The 24,816-nt window shown below is 38.9% G+C and overlaps 1 protein-coding gene across 1 annotated transcript in view; it reads left to right on the top strand.

Moving 5' to 3' along the window:
• LOC150087117 (protein O-linked-mannose beta-1,2-N-acetylglucosaminyltransferase 1-like) overlaps positions 1–24,816 on the top strand; it is a 275,054-nt gene that overhangs the window by 14,668 nt on the left and 235,570 nt on the right. The window contains exons 4-5 of the mRNA XM_090372379.1: positions 11,574–11,691; positions 17,993–18,091. Coding sequence (XP_090228505.1) covers positions 11,574–11,691; positions 17,993–18,091 — 217 coding nt within the window. The remainder of the gene's footprint in view (positions 1–11,573; positions 11,692–17,992; positions 18,092–24,816) is intronic.

Raw genomic sequence — 24,816 nt, 5'->3', positions numbered from 1 at the left:
CCCAATATCAATAATTCCTGTTTGTTGCTGTAAGAGCCAATATTGGCAAGATGTTCTCAGGGTTTCAAGTGAGGTTTCTTCATTTTTCAAGTGAGCAGGAAGATAAAGCTAGGAAAACAAGCCTAAATAACATCAAGGTGTGTGTCAGTGTGGTCAACTGTAGAAGAATATTTAGTCTTATTTGTGTCTAGAGTAATGTCAGGAGTGTCGATAATATGAGTGAATTTGAACTCCTGGTTAGGACAACTAATGTTGACATAATAAGGCTAACAGAAATGTGGTGCCACCTAGCAGTTGGGGATGATAAGTTCCATTATGGTATGTATGATTATTTAGGAAGAATAGGGAAGATAGAAGGAGTGGTGGGGTCATGCTTCTTATCAAAAGTGGCCTGAGCATGAAAAGTGCTTTTGTCGAGTCAGAAGTTATGCCTGCCAGCATAGATCTGTGTGGTGTGGTAGTTGGAAGCAAAGGTACAATGAGAGAGGGAGTAATCTACAGACCAGAAGATTGCAAAGAATATGACAAGGCTCTCTGCATTCAGATTGAATGAGCAAGCATGTGTGAAAGTCTTACAATGAGTGATTCAATCTGCCCCTAATTGATTGGAATAGTGGGAGGGAAACTCACCATGGGAACAAAATTTTTTTAATAAACTAGAATTAAGAATTTTATAGAAATTTTTTTTTAAAATACTGGAGGTAAGAATTTTGTAGACCTCATTATTACTCGCAAACCAGATGACACCACAAGGCTTACAATAGAGGAAACAATGGCCGGTTGTGATCATATAGTGGACATAGTGTTATTGGTATGTGGTTCCCGTGGTTTCCCACATATCCGCGTTAAGTACTCTGTTAACATAGCAAAGCCAGTCAATGTGGGTTATGTGTGAGTAGTGTGTTGTTTGTGTTGTTTGACTGGCCTCTTCATTACTGGGAGGCGCGATCACCAGGAAGGAGCCTCAAAGAATCCGTCCACTGGCACGAGGAGCTGGACCAGGGAGTAAAAGACATCTGGCGGGTCGTCGTCCACACTCCTGCAGAAGCGAGAGTGGGGAAGGCCAAAGAAAGAGCAGAGAAGAGACAGGTAAGATAGCGGGGGATGAGAGAGCGTAGGCATCCTCCCAGGCAAAAAGGAGCAGGAACAGTGCTAGATGCAGTTGTGGGAGTCCTGGAGAAGGACTGTGGATAGGAAGAAGAGAACAAGTAAAGTTCAAATTAAAGAGTCCAGGATCATCACAATTGAGAATCATGGAGCGGCGTCGGCAGGGCTGGCCTCAATTTTCAATTTCACGACTGGAAGTTTCTGGTGCTGGGTATCAGTTGCTGTGTGGAGGAGGTTATCCAGGAGTAGTGTTCAGGAAATGCAGGTGATGCCAGTGATTATGAAAGACCTCGTTTGCATAAGTGGTTAGTGCACGGAAAACATCGTTAGATTCCAGTAACTTGGTTTCTGGCCAAAGTGATGTAGTGTGGAGGTCTAGGAGTAGTTGGATTCTTAGGTCTAAGTATATGTTGCATGAGTGCATCACGTAATCCCAGTCTTCAGGTTCTCCGCAGGTACAGAGGGCATCCTCGACTAGGCCGAACTCTAGAAGGCGTCTCTTGAAGGATCCATGGCCAGTTAATAGGAAGAAAGCATAGACGTTTGGGAAAGACCAAGTGGAACGTTGTTTGTTGATGTAGGTTACCTCGGGGAGGAAAAGTTTAGTAGTTGCACTAGTTGTGGAGTTATTCCAGCGGGTTTGCCCTAAGTTTATATCAATTCTAGCCACACACGTTTATGTTCCTGTTTGATGTTGGTATCGGTACGGGTTTGAATAGCGAGGAATTCAGCTTCCTTATTCTTCTTGATGGCATGAGAGAGTCCGATAAAAGCGACGTGGAGGTCCAAGGGGAGGCAGCCTGTTAGTAGCTGTAGGGCGGCACTTGATGTCGTTCTACATGCGCGGGTCATTTGTAGTAGCATGAGTCATTGAATTTGCTGAATTTTACGTTGAGCATGCACTAAAGTCATTCAGTGGTACCATACTGCAGCTCCATATGGGACAATTGGTATAAATACTGCTGAGTATAGAAGGCGTTGAGTTGGTCCTTTAAGACCCTAGTCCTTGCGGGTAAAGCGTGCTAACATAGTGATGTAATTTTTTATCTTTTCTTTGATAGCTTGGATATGGGGGATGAAAGTTCTCCTGTCATCCAAAATTACTCCTAGGTACTTCACTGATTGGTAGTTTTTCAGTGGACGGCTATTAAAACGTATGGTAGGAGGTCTGGAGAAGTCCAGTTTGCCTTTTAATAGGAGGGTTTTGCTCTTCTCAGTGGAGACTGAGAGTTTATTTTCCATGGCCCATATGGACAGAGTAGAGAGAACAACCGTAGCCTGGGTTTCTATGGTGGCGCGAGTGGGGCCCTTGATGATGATAATAACCATGTCGTCTGCGTAAGAAAGCTGAGTAGTGTGTGGGTAGTCCCTCAGGAGCCAGTTGTCGAGTATCATCCAGACAGCTGGCCCCAGGATGGAACCCTGGGGACAGCCTCGGGTTAGATGTCGGGTGATGCAGTGATATTTTGTTTTGATGCTGACCTTGCGGTTAGAGAAGTAGCTTTTGAGGCAGTGGTAGAAATTCCAGGTACAATTAGAGACTCTGGCCCTCTGAAGAACGCCCGGCCACCACACTGTGTCGAAAGCTCCTTTGAAGTCAATGAAGATTGCCAGTACGTAAGTTGCATCCGACTGTTCTGCAACTTTGAGGGTTTTGGGTAGAGCAGCAATTGTGGAGCACCCTTGTTTGAATCCAAATTGAAGCGAGGATGCCAAACCACTGGCTTCATATCGGAGTTGGAAGCGGGAGAGCAGCAGTCTCTCAAAAACCTTGCCAAGAATGGGAAGCAGCGCAATAGGGCGGTATGCCTTGGTGGTACCTGTGGGATCCTTAGGTAAGAGCCTCAGGTTAGCATGCTTCCAACGTGATGGAAAGTTACCCTCATTCAGACAGGTGTTGAAGAGCTGAAGAAGTATCGTTGGAGCTATGGCCCAGAGACGTTGCACAGTCTCGCCTTCAATAAAATCCAGACTAGGAGCTTTACCTTTTTTGATTTTTTTTAATTGCTGCATCGACTTCCTCCTCTGTGAATGGTTCCTCCATAATATCTAGCTGGAAGCTTGAATTTTGTACTGCTATCTTCCTGTGGATGTCAGTATCAGAGTTGGTGTTGTCCTGATATATTAGTTCATCCAGAATCTGGTTGATTGTATCTTCCCAGTGTGTAGTCTCAGATGAATCATCAGAGCGGACAGAGTGTATGACATCCGTGGATCCCAGCTTATTCCTCACGAGTTTATGGACTAAACCCCACAGATTCCAGTTCCCCTCAGTTTCGACAAGGGAACGCCAGGAGCTCTGCTTGGCATGGTAAATTTTGTTAGTATATTCACGGCGGACTGCTTTGAATCGGTCTCTATTCTGTTCTACGATGTGAGCAGGTTCAGTCCTTCTCTTGCATTGGTACTCTTTGCGAGCGCGCTTCAGAGAATTGCACAGGTTAGTGAGTTCCTGCGACCACCATGGTACAGATCTTGGGTTCCTGAAGCATTTTTTCATGGACGCTTTGAGAAGCAGACTCTGCACAAAGTCTATTTTCTGCACACTGTTCATTGATTGGTAGAAGTTGCTAGCTTGGTCATGAAGAACATCTTGAATTACATTGTCAAACTGGTCCCAGTTTGCTGTTTTAGTAGAGAATCTTACAATATCCTGGATAGACACTTGGCTGGGGAGGGCAGAATCAGTGACACTGAAACGATAAGGCAATGGTTGCTAGTAGTGGTCGTGTCATGCAACTGCTAATGAAGGAGTCTATTGCGAAGAGAAGTAGTAGTCAAGTGTGATGTCCAGGTTAGACTCTCCAGTTCCCGAAGAGTAGGTGGTTGGTTGTCCTGGTCTGTTGATTATTTCAAGGCCGTGTGAGGCAATGAATTCATCTAACATGTCTCCTCTTGCATCGGTAGAGGTGTTGAACCATTGTGTCGACTGGGCATTCGAATCTGCTGCTATAATGACATCAGTGTTCTCCAGGTGGTCAAGAGCTTGTTCCAGTCGAGCTATGTGTGGGAGGATATCTGTACCAAATTGGAAATATGCTGTTAGGACCACAATACGGCCGAAGCTGCCTTCTATTGTAGCCCCTGCTAGGTGGGGGGTGTGCAGAGTGATTCTATCTGTGTTACTACTAGGTCTGGATTGCGGACGATGATAGCAGCGAGGCACAATTGGTTTGTCGTCTGGATTTTCCTGAAAGCCAAGGGGTAACCAGAGACCCTTCCATGGATGCAGTAAGGTTCCTGAAGCAGAAGAATATCTAGATTCAACTCGTCCATTAGAAGATGAAGCTGTGTTGCCACTGAGATGGATTTTTGGCCATTGATCTGAGCTATACGAAGACTGGGAGAGGGGGGGGGGTTGAGCATCCTATTTTCCATAGTTAGTCTTATTACGTACTATATCTGCTGCTCTTCTATATACAAGGCACGCTCCATCCCACACAGAGTGATCGTAGGGTTTGTTAATTGCTTTGCAATTTGAGCATTTAGGAGGCGAGGCTTTGTTGGGACAGTCCTTGTAGAGATGCTCTGCCTCAGCACAATGTCCACATATTGGTTGTTTTTTAAAGAACTTAGCAGAGGTGTGCCCATAACCAAGATATTTGTAGCATTTCAGGACTGGCACAAAATCTCTGAATCTGTGGGATGACCAGCCCAGAAAAATTCTATCCTGGCTGTGTAGGAATCTCCTTATCCTGGGGGACACTTCTATAACCCAATTAAGTCAACCACAAGTCCGTGCATTGGTGGAAAATTGAATTTTCATCTCATTAATGGCTTCTTCTTTGCTCATGGATTCAAAGAGATTTCTGTTATACACTTCCTCAGTAGGTCATCTTTTTGGATTGAGCCATCTACATCAAACACAATTAAACTTGGCCCCCTGAGTTTAGGGGTTTCAAAGACTTGATCTTTGAAAGACTTGATCGCTGCAAGACTTGATCTGTTCTAGATCTGACTTAGTGGCTGCTTCCAATATTATCCCTTTGTCGCGAATTTTGCGAATGCTTTTGATTTGGAGATTGTCTAATTTTGGTTTTATCTTCTTTAGGACGGTGTCCTTCACTCCATCGCTATCTGGGATGTTGCACCCTTCTCTAGCTTTTATAATCAGCATATGCTTGTTCTGTGTGGTGGGAATCTGAGGTAGTTTGAGCGTGACAGCATAAGACAACTGGTGCCGAGTATCTTCATCAGACACTTGGTTGGAGGGTAGCCCGGTATTCAGAGCTGCTATATTTTTTGATTACTTTACATAGGGTTTTATTAGTTTGTTTGGAGTTGGGCATTGGTGGCCTTCAACTGTTCAGTTTCTGTAATGACCTCATATAACATGTTCTCTAAAGAGCCCCAGCAGCGCAAAATTTGTAATGATACGGCTCTGGTGATTTTGCTGTTTTTGCTACGGAGGCAGTATTCCATATTGCGCCTCAGTTTGTGCATAATTTTAAGGTTGGGAAAATCTTTGCTGAATAAATTTGGCATTTCATCCCATTCCTCTTCATCCTCCCATTGTTTAGGGGGGAGTGAACCAGATGCTTTGGATCTTTTGGGAACCTTTTTCTTGAGGGGAGGAAGTCTCTTCATGGATGCTGCGGGAGCACAATCGCTGTTCCCCCCATTACAATCGGCATCGTCGCCGCCGGGAGAGTTGTCTGTGGCAGGTATGCCGTGTTCATTTGCTGCAGAAGCCTGTTGTTTCGTGGTCCGAACTTTGTTTCTAGTCATCGCGATCGAGGAGGGAACCCCCTCCAAGTTTTTTTCCCCCGAGGACTGGTGCGGTTGCCTGCAGGAGCGCAGTGAAGCTCTACGATGTGCATTTCCTTTTCCAGCCATCATGCAGAGCTATAGGCAGCACATGCAGTTGTTCGTTGGAAGATGAAGAAGGATACTGCAGTAGTTAAAGGTAAAGGCACAGGTTTTAATTTCAGAAAATAGTACTATAGCCGTTTAAGACACTACATCGCATCTATCATTTGTGCAGATTTTAGAGGGAGGGTGAATATATTAGAATTATGGAATACCTTTATGGCAATAATCACAGAAGCTAAGAATGCATTATACTATTAAGAAAATATATGCACTGCTTTCCCAAGATGGATGAATATGGAGCTGACTAGTCTATTAGAGCAGAAAAAGATGGCCTGGGAAAGAAACAAAGCAATGAAAGGTACTGGGGCCTTCAAGAGCTACGAGGTGATCTGCAGTAGTACCACAGAAAAGGTTAGGGCAGCCAAGGCTGAGTATGAGAAAGCACTGGCTGAGAGAACAAAGCATTAGCATTAGCATTTGTAGAGGCATATGATGCAAGAAAGCGAGCTTATGCAGCATCAGCCAAAAAAAAAAAAAAAAAAAAACCACTCCCATTTCACCCTTCTGTTTGTACGAAATACCTGTCCAGCTGAGCCTTAAATTTATTTAGGCTATCAACTTCCAAAACAAGGGATGGAAGTCTGTTCCACCAAACAACTACCTGCTGGCTAAAGGCAAATTTCCACACATCTATCCTACATCTGTTTTTCCTCAATTTGAATTTAGCCCTCTCAGGCGATTATTCTGACCAAGAGAAAGAATCCCATCAGCATTGAGCATGCTCAAACCATTCAAGACTTTATACTCCCCCATTAGATCACCTCGCCGGTGCCTAGTCTCCAGACACTGTAATTTGCAAAACTTAAGCCTTTCTTCGTAAGAGCAACCCTTTGTTCCATTCACTAATCTTGTTGCCCTTCTCTGTACTCATTCCAGCAGCTCTACATCCTTCTTGAAATGAGGCCTCTAGACCTGTATACAGTACTCAAGGTGTGGCCTGAACATTGCCTTATACAAGGGAATAATCACCTCCTTATCCCTGCTAGAAAAATTCCTGTATATCATTGACAAGACACCATGAGCTACTCTTGCAGCCCATGTGCACTGCTCAGAAAACTTCATATCTGCCTGCACAATTACCCCCAGGTCCTTTTCATTCTCTATCACTATAGAGAATGTAGTACCACAAAGTTGATATGTTGCTCTGGGGTTACTGTTTCCCATATGTAGTACTTTACATTTGTCAATGTTAAAATTCATTTGCCACCTCTCAGCCCATCTGCTCAACCTTTCCAGATACTGTTGCAACAGCATACTGTCAGTAGTGTCCTTAACAACCCTGCCAACCTTTGTATCGTCTGCAAACTTAGACATTAAGCTTGATATACCATCATCAATATCATTTATAAATACAGAAAACAACAATGGACCCAACACTGAACCCTGAGGGACTCCACTAAGAACATTAGTTCACGATGAGCAGTGTCCATTGATTACCACTCTCTGTCATCGGCATTGAGCATGCTGAACGCCGATAGGATTCTTCCTCTTGCTCAGAATAATCACCTGAGAGGGCATAAATTCAGATTGAGGAAAGACAGATGTAGGATAGATATGCGGAAATTTGCCTTTTGCCAGCGGGTAGTTGGTTGGTGGAACAGACTTTCATTCCTTGTTGTGGAAGTTGATAGCATAAATAAATTTAAGGCTCAGCTGGAAAGGTATTTCGAACGAACGGAGGAGTGAAATGGAAGTGGGTTTTTTTTTGGCTGATGCTGCATAATCTTGATTTCTTGCATCATATGCCTCTACTAATGCTAATGTCTCATTAGTTCATCTGACATCCATCTAGGCCTAAACCTTGAAAAATATTTCTTAGTTGGTATGTAAAGCCTAGTAGTTTCCAAGATAAGTTCTTTGAATGCTTCCCATTTTGAATTTGCTGTTGATAACATCATTAGTTGGTCCCACCGTACAGAATTTATATACTGTCTCAGACCATCATAGTCGCCTTTACGAAAGCAAAAACCCTTCCCTTTATGCCTGATGGTAGTTACCTCTTTGAGTAAATCCCACTTTAGCACACTGTGATTGCTGCCACCTAGTGGTTCCTTTATCTGCAGATTCTTAATGCATGAAGAAACACTACTGATAATCAAATCAAGAGTATTACTCCCTCTAGTTGCCTCCCGAACATGCTGATGTAGAAAACAATCATCCAATAAATCCACAAAAGCCTTGCTAGTGTGTGAGTGACTAACCCACAAATTCCAGTCAATATCTGGGAAATTAAAATCCCCCATTATAAGACTCTCTGATTTACTGGCCCACTCTATTTCCCTGTACGGTTTCTTATTATACTCATCAGAGTCATTAGGCCTATAGCACACTCCTACTCTCAAATTTCATCTCCCAATGCTTATGTCACACCAAACTGACTCAACACTGCACTGTCCAGCGATGTCGACTGGCTTCACTTCCTTGAATTTTATGTGTTTCTTAACTAATAGCATAACCTCTCCTTCCTTCCTACTCTGTCTATCCTTTCTGTAGACATTGTACTCCCCAAATTCCAGTTCTGCATTCCTTATATCTGTGTGACACCACGTCTCTGAAATCGCCACAATATCTGCCTTTGATGTTTTGAGCAATACCTCAAATTCATCAAATTTATTTACCAAACTCCCAACATTGGTGTACATGCAAGTATACATGAACCTGTTCCTATTCTTAGCTATCCTAACACAACCCATGTGTTTACTTATACCGCAATGACTCCCAGCAGTCTCTGAAATACCCCGCATCTTGTTTTCCAGGCTGCTGCTCATTCCATCAGAAGCTCTGCAAGAATCACTTTCACCTCTACCAGTGGCTACTGTTAATCTATTAGTCCTTCTATTAGTCCCCCCAAGCTAGCAGTTTTCCGACTCACCTAACACTGCCTCAATAGCACAGCAAATATTCTTGCACCCTTTCTATTTAAGTGTATCCCATTCCTGTAGAAGCAGTCTCTCCTGTTAACAAGCACAGACCAGCTGAGAAAAAAATTCAACCCCTTGAGCCTTGCACAATCTTTCCAGGGCTGAATTGATCGACTGGGCTCTCATCATATACTCCCTCTTATCATATCCGGGCAGAATTGCAGACACTCTCGAATTCAGCCCTAATTCACGGCTTTTTTTCAACAGTGACCTGTACTTGTTAATTCCGCAAAGGTCTGCAAAAATCCCCAAAGGTTAGGGACAAGGAGTTTTTCATGTATATAAATACAATGAAGAAGAAAATAAATCAGATTGGACCTTTGTGTAATATGAGGATACTCTAAGATACCACTACTCTGCATTTTGAAAACAATTCACTGACGATTTCTCAGAAAAGGGTATTTCTAATGCCGATTTCAAAAAATGATTTCCCTTTGTTTCCATCATAAGTTTCTTTAAAAATCACAAAATAGAATTTGATTTTTCACAAATTTTTGTTAATTTTGGCAGAATTTGTGCACCGAAATTATATCAAAATTCTACTTTTTACCAGATATTTTTTATTTAGATACATTTTAAAAACAACACTATTAAAAAAGGGCAGTGTGGTAAAAAGTCCACTAAACAGCAGTTACCTCTCATTTTAAAAACTGATTTACAATGGGTCAGATTTTTGCATTTTGACTTTCTTGCAGATCCTTATACTTTTCAGTCCCTCTTCAGCATCCAGCAGCAGTCAGCCATCATGTTGACATTCCACTTCCCCTGGTACCCTCTCTTCATGTCTTTAATGCCCTGGTGAAACTTCTCGCCTTGTTCTTCACTAATACTTCCTAGATCTTCTGGGAAGTAGTCAATGTGGAAGTGTAAAAATGTACCTTGACACTCATGTTGCAGCCCAGCTTCTTGAAGTTTGCCAAAATATTTTCAACTATATTCTTGTTGTCTGGATTCTTGTTCTTCCCTAAAATGTTCTCAACAACAGACCTGAAACTCATGCTTGTTTTTCTCTTTTATTCTTCGTTTCCTAAAAATCTTGGTCCCTAATCAGTTTGTAAATTTGAGGTCCAACAAAAATACCGTATTTTAGCTTCTCTTGGATGATTGATGGGAATTTAGTACAAAAGTAGTTGAAGCAGGTAACTTCCTGAGATAAAGATTTCACAAAATATTTCGTCAAACCCAGTTTGATGTCCAAGAGTGAAGGAGCATAGTTTGCAGTCTACCAGAGGCTTATGAACTATGTTCTTTGATCCAGGCAACAAACTGCCCTTCTTTAGCCAGACCATACATTCCAGTGCCCAACCATCCCACTCACACAAAAAGCAAGCCATTTAATGTGATAGGCAAGTAACATGCCTATCACTTTAAAGTCAGCATAGACCAACCAACCAACCATGTTCTTCATTCTTAATTATTTGTCAACAATTTTTTTCAGTTCTTGTATGTTTCTTTCAAATGCACAGAGGGAACTACTAGAATTGACTCATTTATTTCCATTGGAACACATTTTTGAGACTCCTCTTTGAGTCAATAAAAAGTTTCAACTGTATAGGATTGTAACTAATTCCTAAATAGATAATTAAGTCATTTATGTTACTGCAAAAAACTATAGAATTGTCCTCAGAAAAGTTGGGGACTAGTTCTTATTTTCTGTGTTTGTGCCATGAGAAAAGCATCCCATCTGCTAGAAGATTTTTTGACTTAATTCTAGAACCAAGGAGTTCTGCAGATTCTTTTGGAAGATTTAAATTTCTTACCAGATAATTGTACACTGAAAAGTGTACTTGAGAGAAACCATTTTCAATCTATTGAAGACATTCGGAAAAAAACTACGCAACTGTTAAAAGGGCTTGCAGAAGGTGACTTTCAGAAATGTTTCTGTGCTTGGAAGAAATATATAGAACAATGGGTGCCAGTCTAAGGCTTTTTTAATGGATTGAGAAAGCTCATTTCCAATGAAATCTTTCCTCTTGCGCAGATACACGTGCACACACAAGGGAGTATAAATTCAAATTGAGGAAGAATGGGTGCAGGACAGATGTGTGGAAATTTGCTTTCAGCCAGCAAGTAGTTGATTGTTGGAACATCCATTTGGTATTGTAGAAGTGTTCAGTTTGAATAAATTCAAGGACAAGCTGCTTGGGAATGGACAGGTGATATGAGATTTTTTTTTTTGGCTGATGCTGTATAAAGCTTACTTTCTTGCTTTAATTCTGCTATTAATACCAACTGGAGAGAGAGTGTACACTGTTAGTTGTTTATGAGTTCATTATAATAAATATATCCTTGAAGCTATAAATGCATTTGTTCCAATGGAGAAGTTCATGCAAAAGAAGGATGCTCAAGTTCATGACTAAAAAACACATGACTTTGGGAATAAATTTTTTGAGGTTGTAGTCTTCAAGAAAATGGGGGAGGGGAAGAAGAAAACTCTACTTAACTGCTTTTTAGATAGTTTAGGGGAAATTGTTAAAATATCTTATGCAGTATCCACATGAGTTACCAATGTTAATTTTTTGTTCAATTTGATGTGTCCTTATTATTACCTTTAGTGCCATAGGTAGTTTTGAATTTACAGGTCCATTACAGCTTGTAACAAATTCAAAAATTTGTTGAATAATAATGTATATTAATCACAGTATTCTTATTAGTATTCTCTCATAATTCCAGGATGAGGGTACATTTCAGATGAAGCAACCTGCTAGAGAGCTCTTAAAGAAACTAGGAAGTAAGAAAGCTCATGTTATAGGATGGAGGGATATGTGGGCAATGATAACACAGAAGGGAGGTAAAAGATATTTTCCGAGTTTTAATTTTAATCATGTGTATATATTTTTAGTTGTTTTATAATTACCTAAAAGTTAGCAATGAAAATACTTTTATCATGAATAAGAAATGTCAATTACTGTCTCGAGAAGATTAACATTATCAGTGGAAAGTGATGCAAGAAAGTAAGCTTATACAGCATTAGCAAAAAAAAAAACAAAAGAGAGAGAGAGAGAGAGAGAGAGAGAGACCTCCCATTTCACCTATTCATTACCTCCAAAAGTTTGTCTAGTTCTTTGATTTATTTAAGCTATCAACTTTCACAACAACAGATGGAAGTTTGTTCTAGCAGTCGACCACCTGCTGGATAAAGACAACATGGTTGTCTTTAGCCAGCATGTCTGTTCTGCAACCATCCTTTCTCAGTTTGAATTTGTGCCCCCTCGTGTGGTCTGAGAAAGAGGAAGAATTGCATCAACATTGAGCTTCCTCAATCTATTCAAAGCCTTAAACACCGCAATCAGATCAATTTGCTAGTCTAATTTCAGATGCTGCAATTTGCAGAACTGAAGCCATTCTTGGTAAGAATACCCCTTTGTTTCCCTCACCAATCTTGTTCACTCTTCTCTGTACTCATTTTAGCAGCTCTGCATCCTTCTTAAAATGAGGCTTCCAGACCAGTATGCAGTAGTCAAGATGCGGCCTGACCATTTCCTTATACAGTGGTCAGGCTGCACCATTGCCTTATACAATGGTATAATCACCTCCTTATTCATGCTAGCAAAATTCCTGTATATCATTGACAAAACCCCATGAGCTGTCCTGGCAGGCTGTCTGAATATCTAACTGCCAAATTGCCCCCCCCCCCCCAACCTCAGGTCTTTTCATTTCCCACTACCCTGAGTGTAGTATCATGGAGTTGGGATGTTACTCTGGGATTACTATACCCATATGCAGTATTTTGCATTTATCAATGTTAAAATTCAATTGCCACTTCTCACCCCATCTGTGTAACTTTTCTAGATCCTGTCGCATTAGCATACTGTTATTACTATCATTAATCACCACCCTGCCAACTTTTGTATCACCTTCAAACTTCATCATTTAGTCTGATATGCCTTCATCAATATTATTGATAAATATAGAAAACAACAATAGTCCCAACACCAAATCCTGGGGTACTCCACTGATAACATTAGTTCATTAAAAGGCAAAGGATGCAAAGACTTCTTTACTTATATAAACTCCAGAAGGAAAGGGATAAATCAGATTTGTCCACTTGATATCGATGGTTTGACTGTTGATGAGTTATGTTATTACTCAATTATGCAACAAAAATACAGTCTTTCTGTTTGTCCAATGTGACCATACTTCTTTGTCAATCAATTGATTAATCAACTGATTGGACAAATAGAAAAAAAAAAACAGCCGATTTTCAGTAAAAAAAAAATTGACCGACTGGAATTTGATTGTGGGAATTAAAGAACAGTTGGAGGAAAAGCTAGATAATATATTTCACTCAAAGCCATGTGCCTATTCCTCCGTGGTCCAGACATGTGCCTCCCTGTGATTCACAGTGTTGATGTGTCAATGACAAAATCAGCAGTCAGAGCACTAGCTGATATTTCCTGACTTTTCCATTTCTCTATCTCTCCTGGTCAAATGTAGCATATGTATGGCTGAACTATATTCAATTAAACTAGCCTCAGAAAACATCAACTTTGCTTTTACTTGCAAACCATAATGTATTCTGAGGCTTTTCCTGCATTAAAATCTTATCTGATAGACTTCCATAAAACTAAGTGTTCAGTTAAATTCTGTTGGATACTGCTCTGTATTCATCCATCTTGGAATCCTCCTCATGCATTCCTGACTTCTCTGACTATTGCTTTAAACATATTCCATAATTTTAATGTATTCCCCTTCCCCTCTGCTGTTTGCCTGGTATGGATGTTATTTAGCATTTTAAACAATCACATCCCTCTTTCTTGAAATTAAAACCCATGCCTTTACTTTTAATAATTGCAACCTCTTTTTTCCATCTATTAGAATGAAGAAAGAGGTTGCAATGGTCTTTCACCTAAAGTGTGATCACTTCTTGTTAATGGTTCTTGAATACTATAGCTCTATGATTTCATCTGGTTTGTGAGTAATGAATCTTTTGATCTTGGATATTTTTACGTCTAGTATTTTCCCTAACTTCTGATACAAGAAATAACCTAGTTTATGCCAAAATTTTGTCCCACATGGTGAGTTTTCCAGCCATTTCTCTGATAAATAAGAAACTAATTTAAATTTCCCAAAATAAGACATTGAAAATTGCTTGCTTATTTCATATGCATGTAGAGAGGCTCATGTCATAATCTTCACAATCTGTATCATACTCCCACTGTCACTTTATCTTTATATCCAACTATTTTGTGCCACACCAATTCTGTGTTGGCATGTGGCTTTAAGTTTACTTAGAGCTTCTCTGCTTTTAATACATTTTTTCTGACTTTGTCATACATCTTCAACTGATCTTAATTATATTATTTTATTAATGAGAGTACCACACATTTATAATAGAAATCTTTGAAACATTTTGACTTGATGTTTTATTGCATACCGTAATCCCTCCAAATTTCATCATTGGTTAGGATCATTTTGCACCCGTTTGATCATTTGAGTATGTTGGGCATGATTGAGAGATGCAAGCCTCTGAAGTGCATTTTGGTGACCTTTAACTCCTTCGTGGATTATCCCGAGATAATTCGTTTTTAGTTTTAAAAGTTATTTGGAACTACACGAAATATCTCGGGATACAATAATACCCGAAGCAAACAATAATACTTTCAAATTTAGGATTTAAACCTATTTTCTCAGGCATTTATCTGGCTAATTTTGCATTAGCCAGATAAATCCCGAGATTTCTCAGGATTTTCTTATGCCTGGCAGCAGACGACTGGCTTTCATTTTACTTACCGTATTTCCCCATGTATAAGACGCACCTTTTTTCGAAAAATTTGGTGTCTAAAAACTGGGTGCGTCTTATACAGTGGTTGTAGATTTTTTTTTACTTGCATTTCCCACTTTTTTGCGCTTGTTGTCTTTGCGCTCATTGTTTCGCACTTGTTACCGGTATATTAGATTACGTTTTGCCATGTTCTGCCCAGAAATGGCTCAGAAAAGATTTTCGTACAGTGCTGAATTAAAGTTAAAAGTGATCTAGTTTGCAAAAGTGAATGGAAATCGTGCTGCTGAACGTCAATTTGGTCCTCCTCCAACTGAGAAAACAATCAGAGACTGGCTACGGGAAGAAGAAACCCTACTGAAAACGCCACAGCAGAAGAAGGCCATGAGAGGCAAGTCAGAAAAATGGCCTGATTTAGAAGGGAATTGAAGATGTGGATTGAGGAGCAAAGAGCAATTGGGATTCCTGTGTCCACAAAGATGGTTCAGCATGAGGCAAGAAGAATTGCTGATGAAAAAGAAGTTACTGATTTCAAAGGAGGACACAATTGGTGCTTCAGGTTCATGAAACGGAATGGACTAAGCATGTGTACATGCACCAGACTTGCCCAAAAGATGCCTGAAAGCTATGAGCAGAAGGTCCTTGAATTTCATCGTTTTGTCATTCAATGTCAGAAGACACATCAGTTTGAGTTGGGACAAATTGCAAATATGGACAAAGTCCCCCTTCAATTTGATCTCCCAAGTAACAGAACTGTTGATAAGAAAGGGGTGAAAACTGTAACTGTGAAGACAAGTGGACATGAAAAGAGCCATTATACAGTTGTTCTAGCTTGTTGTGCCGACGGAACCAAGATGCTTCCTATGTTGATTTTCAAACACAAAAAATGCCAAAAGAAGACATTCCTCGAGGAGTGATTTGTCCACGTTCATGACAAGGGTTGGATCAGGATGGGATGAAGAAAGTTTGAGAAAGGTTTGAAAGGTTTGAGAAAGTTTGGAGCAGGAGACCAGGTAGGCTCTTACGCAAACCTGCCCTATTGGTGCTTGATCAGTTCAGGGCACACAACAAAAAATACAAAGAAGATTGCTGCAGAGCAAAAAACAAAGAGTGAAGAAACTAACTATAGGAGAAGTTTGTACCTGGGTGAAAAGATCCTAGGATAATATCAAGATTGAGATCGTTGTCAAGTCATTTAAGAAGTGTGGCATTTCATGATGGAACTGAGGACGAGGCAATATATGAAGACAGTGATTTGTCATCAGACACAGATGAGGACAAGCTAATGATGGGAGTTTTCACAGTGATGAGTTGTATTAATTTTATGATGAATAAAACTTGAGTTCAATAACTTTATGTAATACATTTTTTTCCAAATTTCAGGCCCCAAAATTAAGGTGCGTCTTATACATGGGGAAATACGGTATATATTTACTTATTGTACAGCAATGTCAGAACAATAGTGTGCATTCCTATGTGTCGCCAGTAAGCAAAATAAAATTTGCCGTCCTAAATGCTGAATACTGATAAGTGTTAACCAATTAGAAAACTATATCGAAAAATATTTCGCCACCCTCTTGAACTGCCACCGTGTGTCAGAATGTAGTTAGTTCACGATTATTGCTTGTGGTGAGAGGTTACTGCTTGTGCATTCCGCTTGATTTTTTAAATTTATTTATATTAATGAGTAGTGAAGAGTGTTTTTCTATTCCTTTCTATTAGCTCAAGTGCTAATTTATTAAAAAAATCTGTGTAATTTTAAAACTTTTTGACATACATGAGATAACTCGGGATAGCCCAAATGGGTTAATTACTCCCATGTATTTTCTACTAAAAAATTTATAAAAAACACAAAAACTATACAATGAGTATTTGCATGATGCATACTTTTAATCTGTAAAATAAAAAAAAGTCGATCCGTTATGGCATATTTTCAGGAAAAAAATGTTCTGGGAAGGGGTTAATAAATAAAATTCATGTGGGCAGTAAAAATTTACTTTTCAAATCAAGCAATTTCAGAATTAGTTAGGTTGTTTTATTTTAACTACACTTAAAATGCTCATTAATGAATAAAGTTTTGGAAGCAAACTTTCCTGCTCGGTAGTAAAAGAATGCATGAATGAGGGCACAATTTTTTTCTTGGGATTTTTGGTATTTTCATAACTCAGGATATAGCTATCTGTTTATTTCTGTATGAATAAAAGTTAGAAATCATGTGAAGTTCCTTAAAATTCCAACCAGTATTAAAATCATCATTTGATATTTGGTTGCTTTTTTTTTTTTTATTATTATTATAATGTCCTATTAATCAAGGGGCATGAATTTTCCTGGAAGTTGCAGTTCAAGTCAAAGTTCATGTGTCTCGTGACCATGCTTCACCACACCTGCCATATAGGTTAGAATTGCCTGGTGTCCTTGTTTTCACTGTTCAAAAACTGTCTCAAAAAACCTTGAAAGAGGCCTATGCCCTGGTTTTTCATTTTTTTTTAAAGAAATTTATTGTGAAATTTCCTTAAAATAAAATTATTCTCATTCTGTATAGCAAGCATATCACCTTGTGGACCTTATTGATTAGAGGCCTGATGTGTGATAAACTCGTGAACTGGTTTACTAGTTAAATGGGGAGCCTCCGTAGCCAGGTGGGCAGGAGCAGCAGTGCAGAGCACACACTTCTTGATTAGACCGGGGTTTGAGCCCATAACCACCAAATACGGAGGATGCGGAAAGGTCAGTGAATGACCACCACATATCCCCAGAGCAATATGGCCTTAGTTGCTAATGCTCCTAAAAACCAAATAACAAAGAAACAAACAAACTAATTAGATGATTTGACTGAAGTAGTTCATGCCATACCCCACTGGACCAATCTTAAAATAACTACAACATATAAGACAGAAAGGAAAATTTTTGCATATCATGTGGAGGTTTTTTGTATTATTTTATTGTATTTTAACCTCAATTGTAATTATTTTGTTTTATTATTTTATTATCATTTTGTTATTATTAATCTGTGATTTCACATGTTTGTTAATTCAGTAATGCCTTTTCTTCAGCTTAAAATTATATTCCTGCTAGGATATTTGACCAATTACAATCAGACATTTAATTTAATTTATTTAGGCTGATAGTTAGAAAACATAGTGTTTTCTAACCTTTAGTTGGAAAACATGTTGAGTTAGAAAACATACTCATCCTCTGAAACCCTGCCTCTGAATTTCCTTAAACCTAGTATGCAGATAAGGAGTGTTTTATTTCTTCAGAATAGTAATTAAAATTTGTTTATTTTGAATTTACTATTAAATTTTTATTACTTTAAATAGACACAGAGTGCATCATTTTGTTATAATGTCTATGCATCCATTATTCATAGGCAAAATGTATGGAGAGTCCTATAGCAAAAGTCCAGAATTTAATAGCTGGGGTGCCCCTGTCCTTTTACGAGTAGAAGTTCCTTTAGTACCAGTTGAAGGTATATTATTTGCTTGTTATTTGTTCATAAAAATAATAAAAATTTGTTCAACACTGCCACCTTTTTTGAGGTTTGTGATTGCTGTCACTTGAAGTGTTCTTTGTACTGGTGAATAATTTGTATAAAATGTGCTGTAAAATTGTGTATGATGAATGATCATTTAATTCGTGGAATGGTGCAAGATCTTATCTTAATTGTCATCATCTGAATCTTCTATGGATTTCTTCCTCTCGAAATACTCCCCCTTGAACTTTACACACTTTCACCACTGTTGTACCACACATTAAATGCTTCTTGCAAGCCATTTTTCGAAAGACTGCAAAGTGCTTCCATTGCGGTGCTGTGACCATTGTTGTTGAATGCAGAACACTTGCCTTTCAGAGCTTTCATCAGACATGGAAACAGGAAGAAATCACATGAGGCTATGTCCGGTGAATAAGGGGAATGTAGCAATACCTTGGCAGCTATGGCAGTGATTACTGGCTGCACAATATTAGCCGTATGGGGTTTATCATTGTCTTGATGGAGAAGCTACTTCACACCAAAAAGTTCTTGACGTTTCTCACAAATGGCGTGGCGAAGTTTGACTCCAAGAACCTCAGAATATACTTCCTTATTCATATTTGTTCCACAAGGCACAAAATGTGTAAAAAAAATGCCTTTTATGTCAAAAAACATAACCATTTGTTTATCGGCTGAATGAGAAGCTTGAAATTTCTTAGGTCGGTGAATCAGAATGCTTTTACTGACTCAACTGTTCTTTTGTCTCTGGATCATAGTAAAAAATCCAAGTTTAATCACTATTTGATTTAAGTTTTGACCCTGTGTTTCAAAACAATCAATAATTTTTTTTGCTGTTTTTGTTCTGGAGTCAAATTGTGTGGAATCTGCGACATTTTCAGGTGATCTTTCACAATATTGTGAGCACTACTGTATGAAATGGACATTCTAACAGCTAATTCACAAAGTGTAATTCGCCTGTCTTCATCCAAGATTTCCTGGGCTTTTGCAATTTGCTCAGGAGTTGTTGAGGAGGAAGGCTGACCAGGTCTTGGGTTATCTGCAACAGACTTGTGGCCTTCAATGAATCACTTGTGGCATTTAAATATGGCTGTCCTACCAAGGCACTCAATACCATATGCTTCATTCACTCTTTAACTGTTTCCAATGCATTTAAGCCCCATCTGACACAATAACAAATTGCATATCGCTGTTCAGTCTGTATGTCCAATATGATACTTGCTTCAAAATGATAGTCAGTGACACGTAGTTAAAAAAAAAACTCTCTACACAACACTAGCTTGACAAGTACTGGCATGTGCACACAGAGTCTGCTCACTAGCCATCAGGGAGAATGCCTATAGCGGCAGTTATGGAAAGTTCTCATGATAAACGTAAAATCTTGCACCAGTCTGCGAATTAAATGATCACCCCTCATAAATTATCATCTTGTTCGGTTAAGAATATTCTTAATGCAGAATTTTCATAACTTTTCTTCATAACAAATTTTATATGAATGAAATATGATGTGGATCTTATTTTCATGGAAACCTTAAATCTTTAAATCAGTAATAATTTCCATATATGGCCCATGGAGGTTACTTTGGCTGCCTTATTCCATGCTTAGAGATTCACTTGTCTATAACTTTTAGAGTCACATTCAAAGTGTACCTTGAATCTACCTTCACTTAAACTCATCTCATTTAGAAGTTAAAGTAACTTTGACATTGAATGGAGAAGAGGTGGAGGAAGATCTGAATACAGCTCTCCCTAAAGAGTTGATTGATGAGGAAGAAATACTTGAAATATGATAAAAAAAAAAAAAAAAACGCTTTCTTAAAAAATACAAAAGGTGAATTTAGAATAAAACGATGAAATTAAATATTTCTTATTGTAATGTCTTAATCTAAATCTGTAAGAATTTCAATTTTGAGCCTGATAAAATTTCAGCTCTTTCTTCCTTGACAGCTGGCTGAATAATATTTCAAGATCCACTGGAGTGTGACATTAGTACTTTGTTTAAAGTTGCATACTATGTATATTAATTTGTTATATTTTTCAGAATGAATGAATGATATTACAAGCACTGAAATTTTTCTCTCTTGTTGCAGTAGTAGCTAGCACATGCAGTGTGATGACAATTCTCAGTTTTAATTGAAAGTACATTACCATCAAACTTCAGGGAGCATATTTGTAGCAGACTTTATAATACAAGACTATCCAAAACAAAAATCCATCCTTCATTCTGTATTTAGCCTTTACTTCCTCAGAAGTATTAACCATATATTTCACTGTATTGCACAAGAGGAAGATGCTGATTAGGCTACACTGGCTTTGTTAATATCTTCTTAAAACTGTAGAATGTGATAGATCTTGATATCCAGTACATTGACACTAGTGGATAGTAGCACCTTAAAATGGCTTAACAGAGTTCATCATAATGGCTTACAAATTACTTTGGGAGATTTTTTTGCATCACCAGTACATACACTGAAACTTTTGATCCCTCACTCTGTTTCCATCAACAAGCTTCTTATTAAATTATGCTGTAAAGATAAGAAGCCTATCAAATCATCCACAGTGGCAATACCTCTATATCCCTAAATGGGAAAATATTTATCATAATTAGCCCAACAGAAATAAACTCATTGCAGACCTTATCTTTCAATTGACAATTACACTTAGATAACGCATTTCCGGATGTTCTCACAAGTACACCCACTATGGAAGAAATATTTTATCATATGAAGAAACATTTGCTTCCACAAGCTTTAATTTATATACCCGGGGTGGTTATAAAAGAAGTTTCCCTATTCAGGAGACCCTAGTGTCAAAACGGTTAGAGTTAGCGCCTTGAAAATTGGTGGGTATGTCATTTAGGGTATGGAGAAGCGATTTTTAGAAGAAAAAAAAAAAAAAGTTCAAATTTCCACCACTAGGGTTAAAACGGCACTGCACATATGTAAAAGTTGTCATTTACTTCAAGACACGCTGCTTACGCAAATGACATCCTGTTAGATAAAAGCAAAAAAGCCAACGCCACCATCAATAACCATTATGGCTCTTACAAAAAAGGAACTTGCTCTTTTAGTAAAACTGTTCTACCAGAATAATAGTAATGCTAATGCAGCACTACGTGAATATTGGAAATTTAAAGGTTTGCGTAAAGGACCTTTGACATCAGTGGAGCTTCAAAAACTAATAATGAAATTTGAAGTGACCGGGGAGTTAGGTGTTGTTATGTTATTTGTTTTTTAGGAGCATTAGCAACTAAGGCCATATTGCTCCGGTGCGGTGGTCATTCCCTGACCTTTCCGCATGCTCCGTATTTGGTGGTGACGGGCTCGAACCCCGGTCTAATCAAGAAGCGTGTGCTACGCACTGCTGCTCCTTCCCACCTGGCTACGGAGGCGCCGGGAGTTAGGTGTAATTCCAGGCAGGGGATGACCATGTATCGGAATGGAGGCAGTGGATGAAGTGCAATGGTCAGAATGCGAAACACTACCAGTCGGTAGTGCGAGAGTTGTGTCAAGAGACTTGAACCTTCCTTAGTCTACTGTATGTAAAGTGCTTCGAATGATTTTACGCTGGTTCCCGTACAAGATTCACATAGCGCAAGAACTAAAGTCTTGTGATCAGCAATTGAATAGACTTTGCTCTACGATTTCTGGCTCGTATGCAACGTGACAGTACATGGACTTGAATGATCTTGTGGTCTGATTAGGCACATTTCACTCTTCAGGAGCTGTAAATGCATAAAACTGCCAAATATGGGGAACTTCTTGTCCATCTGCTGTGCATAAAAGACCACTACAAAGTGCATACGTTACAGTATGGTGTGGATTCACAGTAGAGTTTATTATCGGACCATTTTTCTTTGAAGAGTCTACACCTCATGGCCCTGTAAGGTGTACGGTAATTGGTGCATGGTACTGCACTCTTCTAAGAGATCACATTATTCCTGCTCTGCAAGAAAGGCAATGCTTGGAGACCATAGCGTTCATGCGAGATGGTGCTCCTCCCCACGGTGGTTGATAAGTGAAAGAATTGCTCTGTTCAACATTCGGAAACGATTGCATCTTTTATAGAGACTTTCTGCAATTCTGGATGCAGAAAGTCTTTACTGTGGCGGCATAAAGATATTTGTCGATTTGAAGGCAAGCATTAAACAGCATGTAGCCAACATCCCCAATGAGATGCTACTTGAAACTGTGTCACACGCAGTCCTCCATTTCCAGAATTCATCTCAAATGAAGGAAAGCACATAGAACAATACAGTAAACCCTCGATTTAACGGACCCTGAAATAACGGATTTCAGATGTAACAGACCGGATAAATAATAATACAGTAATGTACATATTAATCTTGACCATATTATTTTGTTTAGGTTATACAAAACTTCAGTGTTATTATTAATTAAAAATTAATAATAATTACATGTTTTGATAATCATCATCATCAGCCATTTTCATTCCACTGCAGGATGAAGGCCTCTCCAGCAACTTTCCAGTTCCTTCTGTTTTCAGCACTGGCCATCCATTTACTACCCACAAACTCATGAATTTCATCTATCCATCTCCGCCTTTGTCTTCCAGGTTTTCTTCTAGCTCCTCTTGGATACCATTCTGTTATTTTCTTAGTCCATCTGTCATCATGTCTTCGAGCTATGTGTCCTGCCCAAAACCATTTTAGTTCTTTAGTTTTGATAAGAATGTCCTTTACTTGAGTTTGCTGCCTAATCCATGTGTTTCTCTTCTTATCTAACAGTCTGATTCCCAATATGATTCGTTCCATTCTTCGCTGTGTAGTTCTCAGCTTCTCTTCCATTCTTTTGGTGAGTGCCCAAGTTTCACTTCCATAAGTCATGGTGGGGAGTATACATTAGTTCATTATTTTACGTTTCAGACAAACTGGGATATTGCTCTTCAGTATGTGACTATATTTCCTGAATGCTATCCATCCAAAATTTATTCTTCTCTTGACTTCCAGCCATTCATCATTATTACAGCTAATAACTTGTCCCAGATAAGTATATGACACCACCTTTTCAATTACTGCTCCTTCAATCATTATTTCCCTTTCTGTGGCATACTTGTTCATCATTACTTTTGTTTTAGTCATATTCATCTTTATTCCAAAATCCTTACTAGCTGTGCATAACTGATTAAGATTTTCCTCTAATTCTTTGGGATCGTGGCTTATGACCACAATGTCATCTGCAAATCGTAAATGGTTTAGGTACTCTCCGTTCACATTGACTCCTTTCTGCGACCAGTCTAATCTTCTGAAAGCTTCCTCAAGGGCAGCAGTAAACAGCTTCGGAGATATTGTGTCTCCTTGTCGAACTCCTTTCTCAATTTTAAATTTCCTACTGGCTTTGTCTAGTCTAATAAAGGAGGTAGCACTCTCATATATTTTCTTCAAAATTATAATATATGGGGTATCAATGCCTTGTCTTTCCAGTGCCCGGAACATTGCCTTATTCATTTGCTTTCTCCATTAGCTGTGATATTACGTGAAGGTGATCCATAGTTGAGAATCCTGTCCTAAAGCCAGTTTGCTCTTTCGGTTGATTCTCATCAAGTATTCTTTCTAATCTGTTAGTAATGACCCTTGTGAACAACTTGTAGATGTGGGATAACAAGCTAATTGGTCTATAATTTCCAATTTCTGATTTATCTCCTTTCTTATGCAGCAAAACTATGATTGCATTATTCCACTGCTTAGGCGTCACACCTTTTCTAATGCACTTTGTGAAGAGCCTTGCCAGTTTTTGTGTTATGTCTCTTCCTCCCAATTTTAACAACTCTACAATAACTTCATCTTCCCCCGGGGCTTTCTGATTCTTCATTTTCTTCAATGCATGTTCTACCTCATCAGGAAGAATATTGGGTATGTCGTATGTGTTGCTACTTTGCAATCCATCTTCCCTACTGCTGCTATCATTCCCTTGGCTCCCTGTATAATTCTATATAGTAGTCTTCTGCTATTTGAATTATGCCTTCTCCGCTGTTTATAAGTACACTATCGCTATTCTTCAGTTTCAGTATCATTTGTCTTTCTGTATTACTGCTCATGGCTGCTGATTTAAATCATTTGTTTTCCCTTAATGCTTGTTCTACTTTTCTTGTGTTAATCTTCTTATGTCCTCTCTGAGTCTCTTTCTAATGGCTTTGCATAACCCAGTATACTCAGTTTTCTCCCTGTCAGTGTTTTTCTTGCTTTTCATTTGTCGTCTTCGGTTCATCATGACAAGTGTTTCTTGACTAATTTTTTCTTCTTTCGATTTCTTTTTCCCTATAGGTTTCTTGGGCTTTATCACTTTCAGAAAGTTGTAATATTTCTCGTCGATATCTTGGTCCTGAGCAGTCTGCAGAAGCTCAAACTTGTTCTTAAGTTCCAGTACATACTGCTTTTTCTCCTCCTCTGTTATCTCAAAGACCTTTGTATTATTTACTCGAGTCAGTTTTTTCCTTGCCTTTCCTACATCTATATCAAGTGTACATCTTACCATTCTGTGATCACTTCCAACATTTACCTTATTCAGGACGGTAACATCATTCACAATATATCTTCTGTTAGTGAGGATGAAGTCAATTTCATTAGTAGTTAATCCTTTTGGACTCTTCCATGTCCACTTTCTGTTCACCCTTTTCTTGAAAAAAGTGTTCATTACTGACATTCCTTGAGATTCTGCAAATTCCACAAGTCTTTCACTTCTTTC

The sequence above is a fragment of the Mastigoproctus giganteus genome, chromosome 4 (assembly GCF_048544385.1).
Source record: "Mastigoproctus giganteus isolate SK-2022 chromosome 4, ASM4854438v1, whole genome shotgun sequence".
NCBI classification, from domain to species: Eukaryota; Metazoa; Arthropoda; class Arachnida; order Uropygi; family Thelyphonidae; genus Mastigoproctus; species Mastigoproctus giganteus.
The sequence above is the reverse complement of the archived record's forward strand: the minus strand, read 5'-3'. Positions and strand labels throughout refer to the sequence as shown.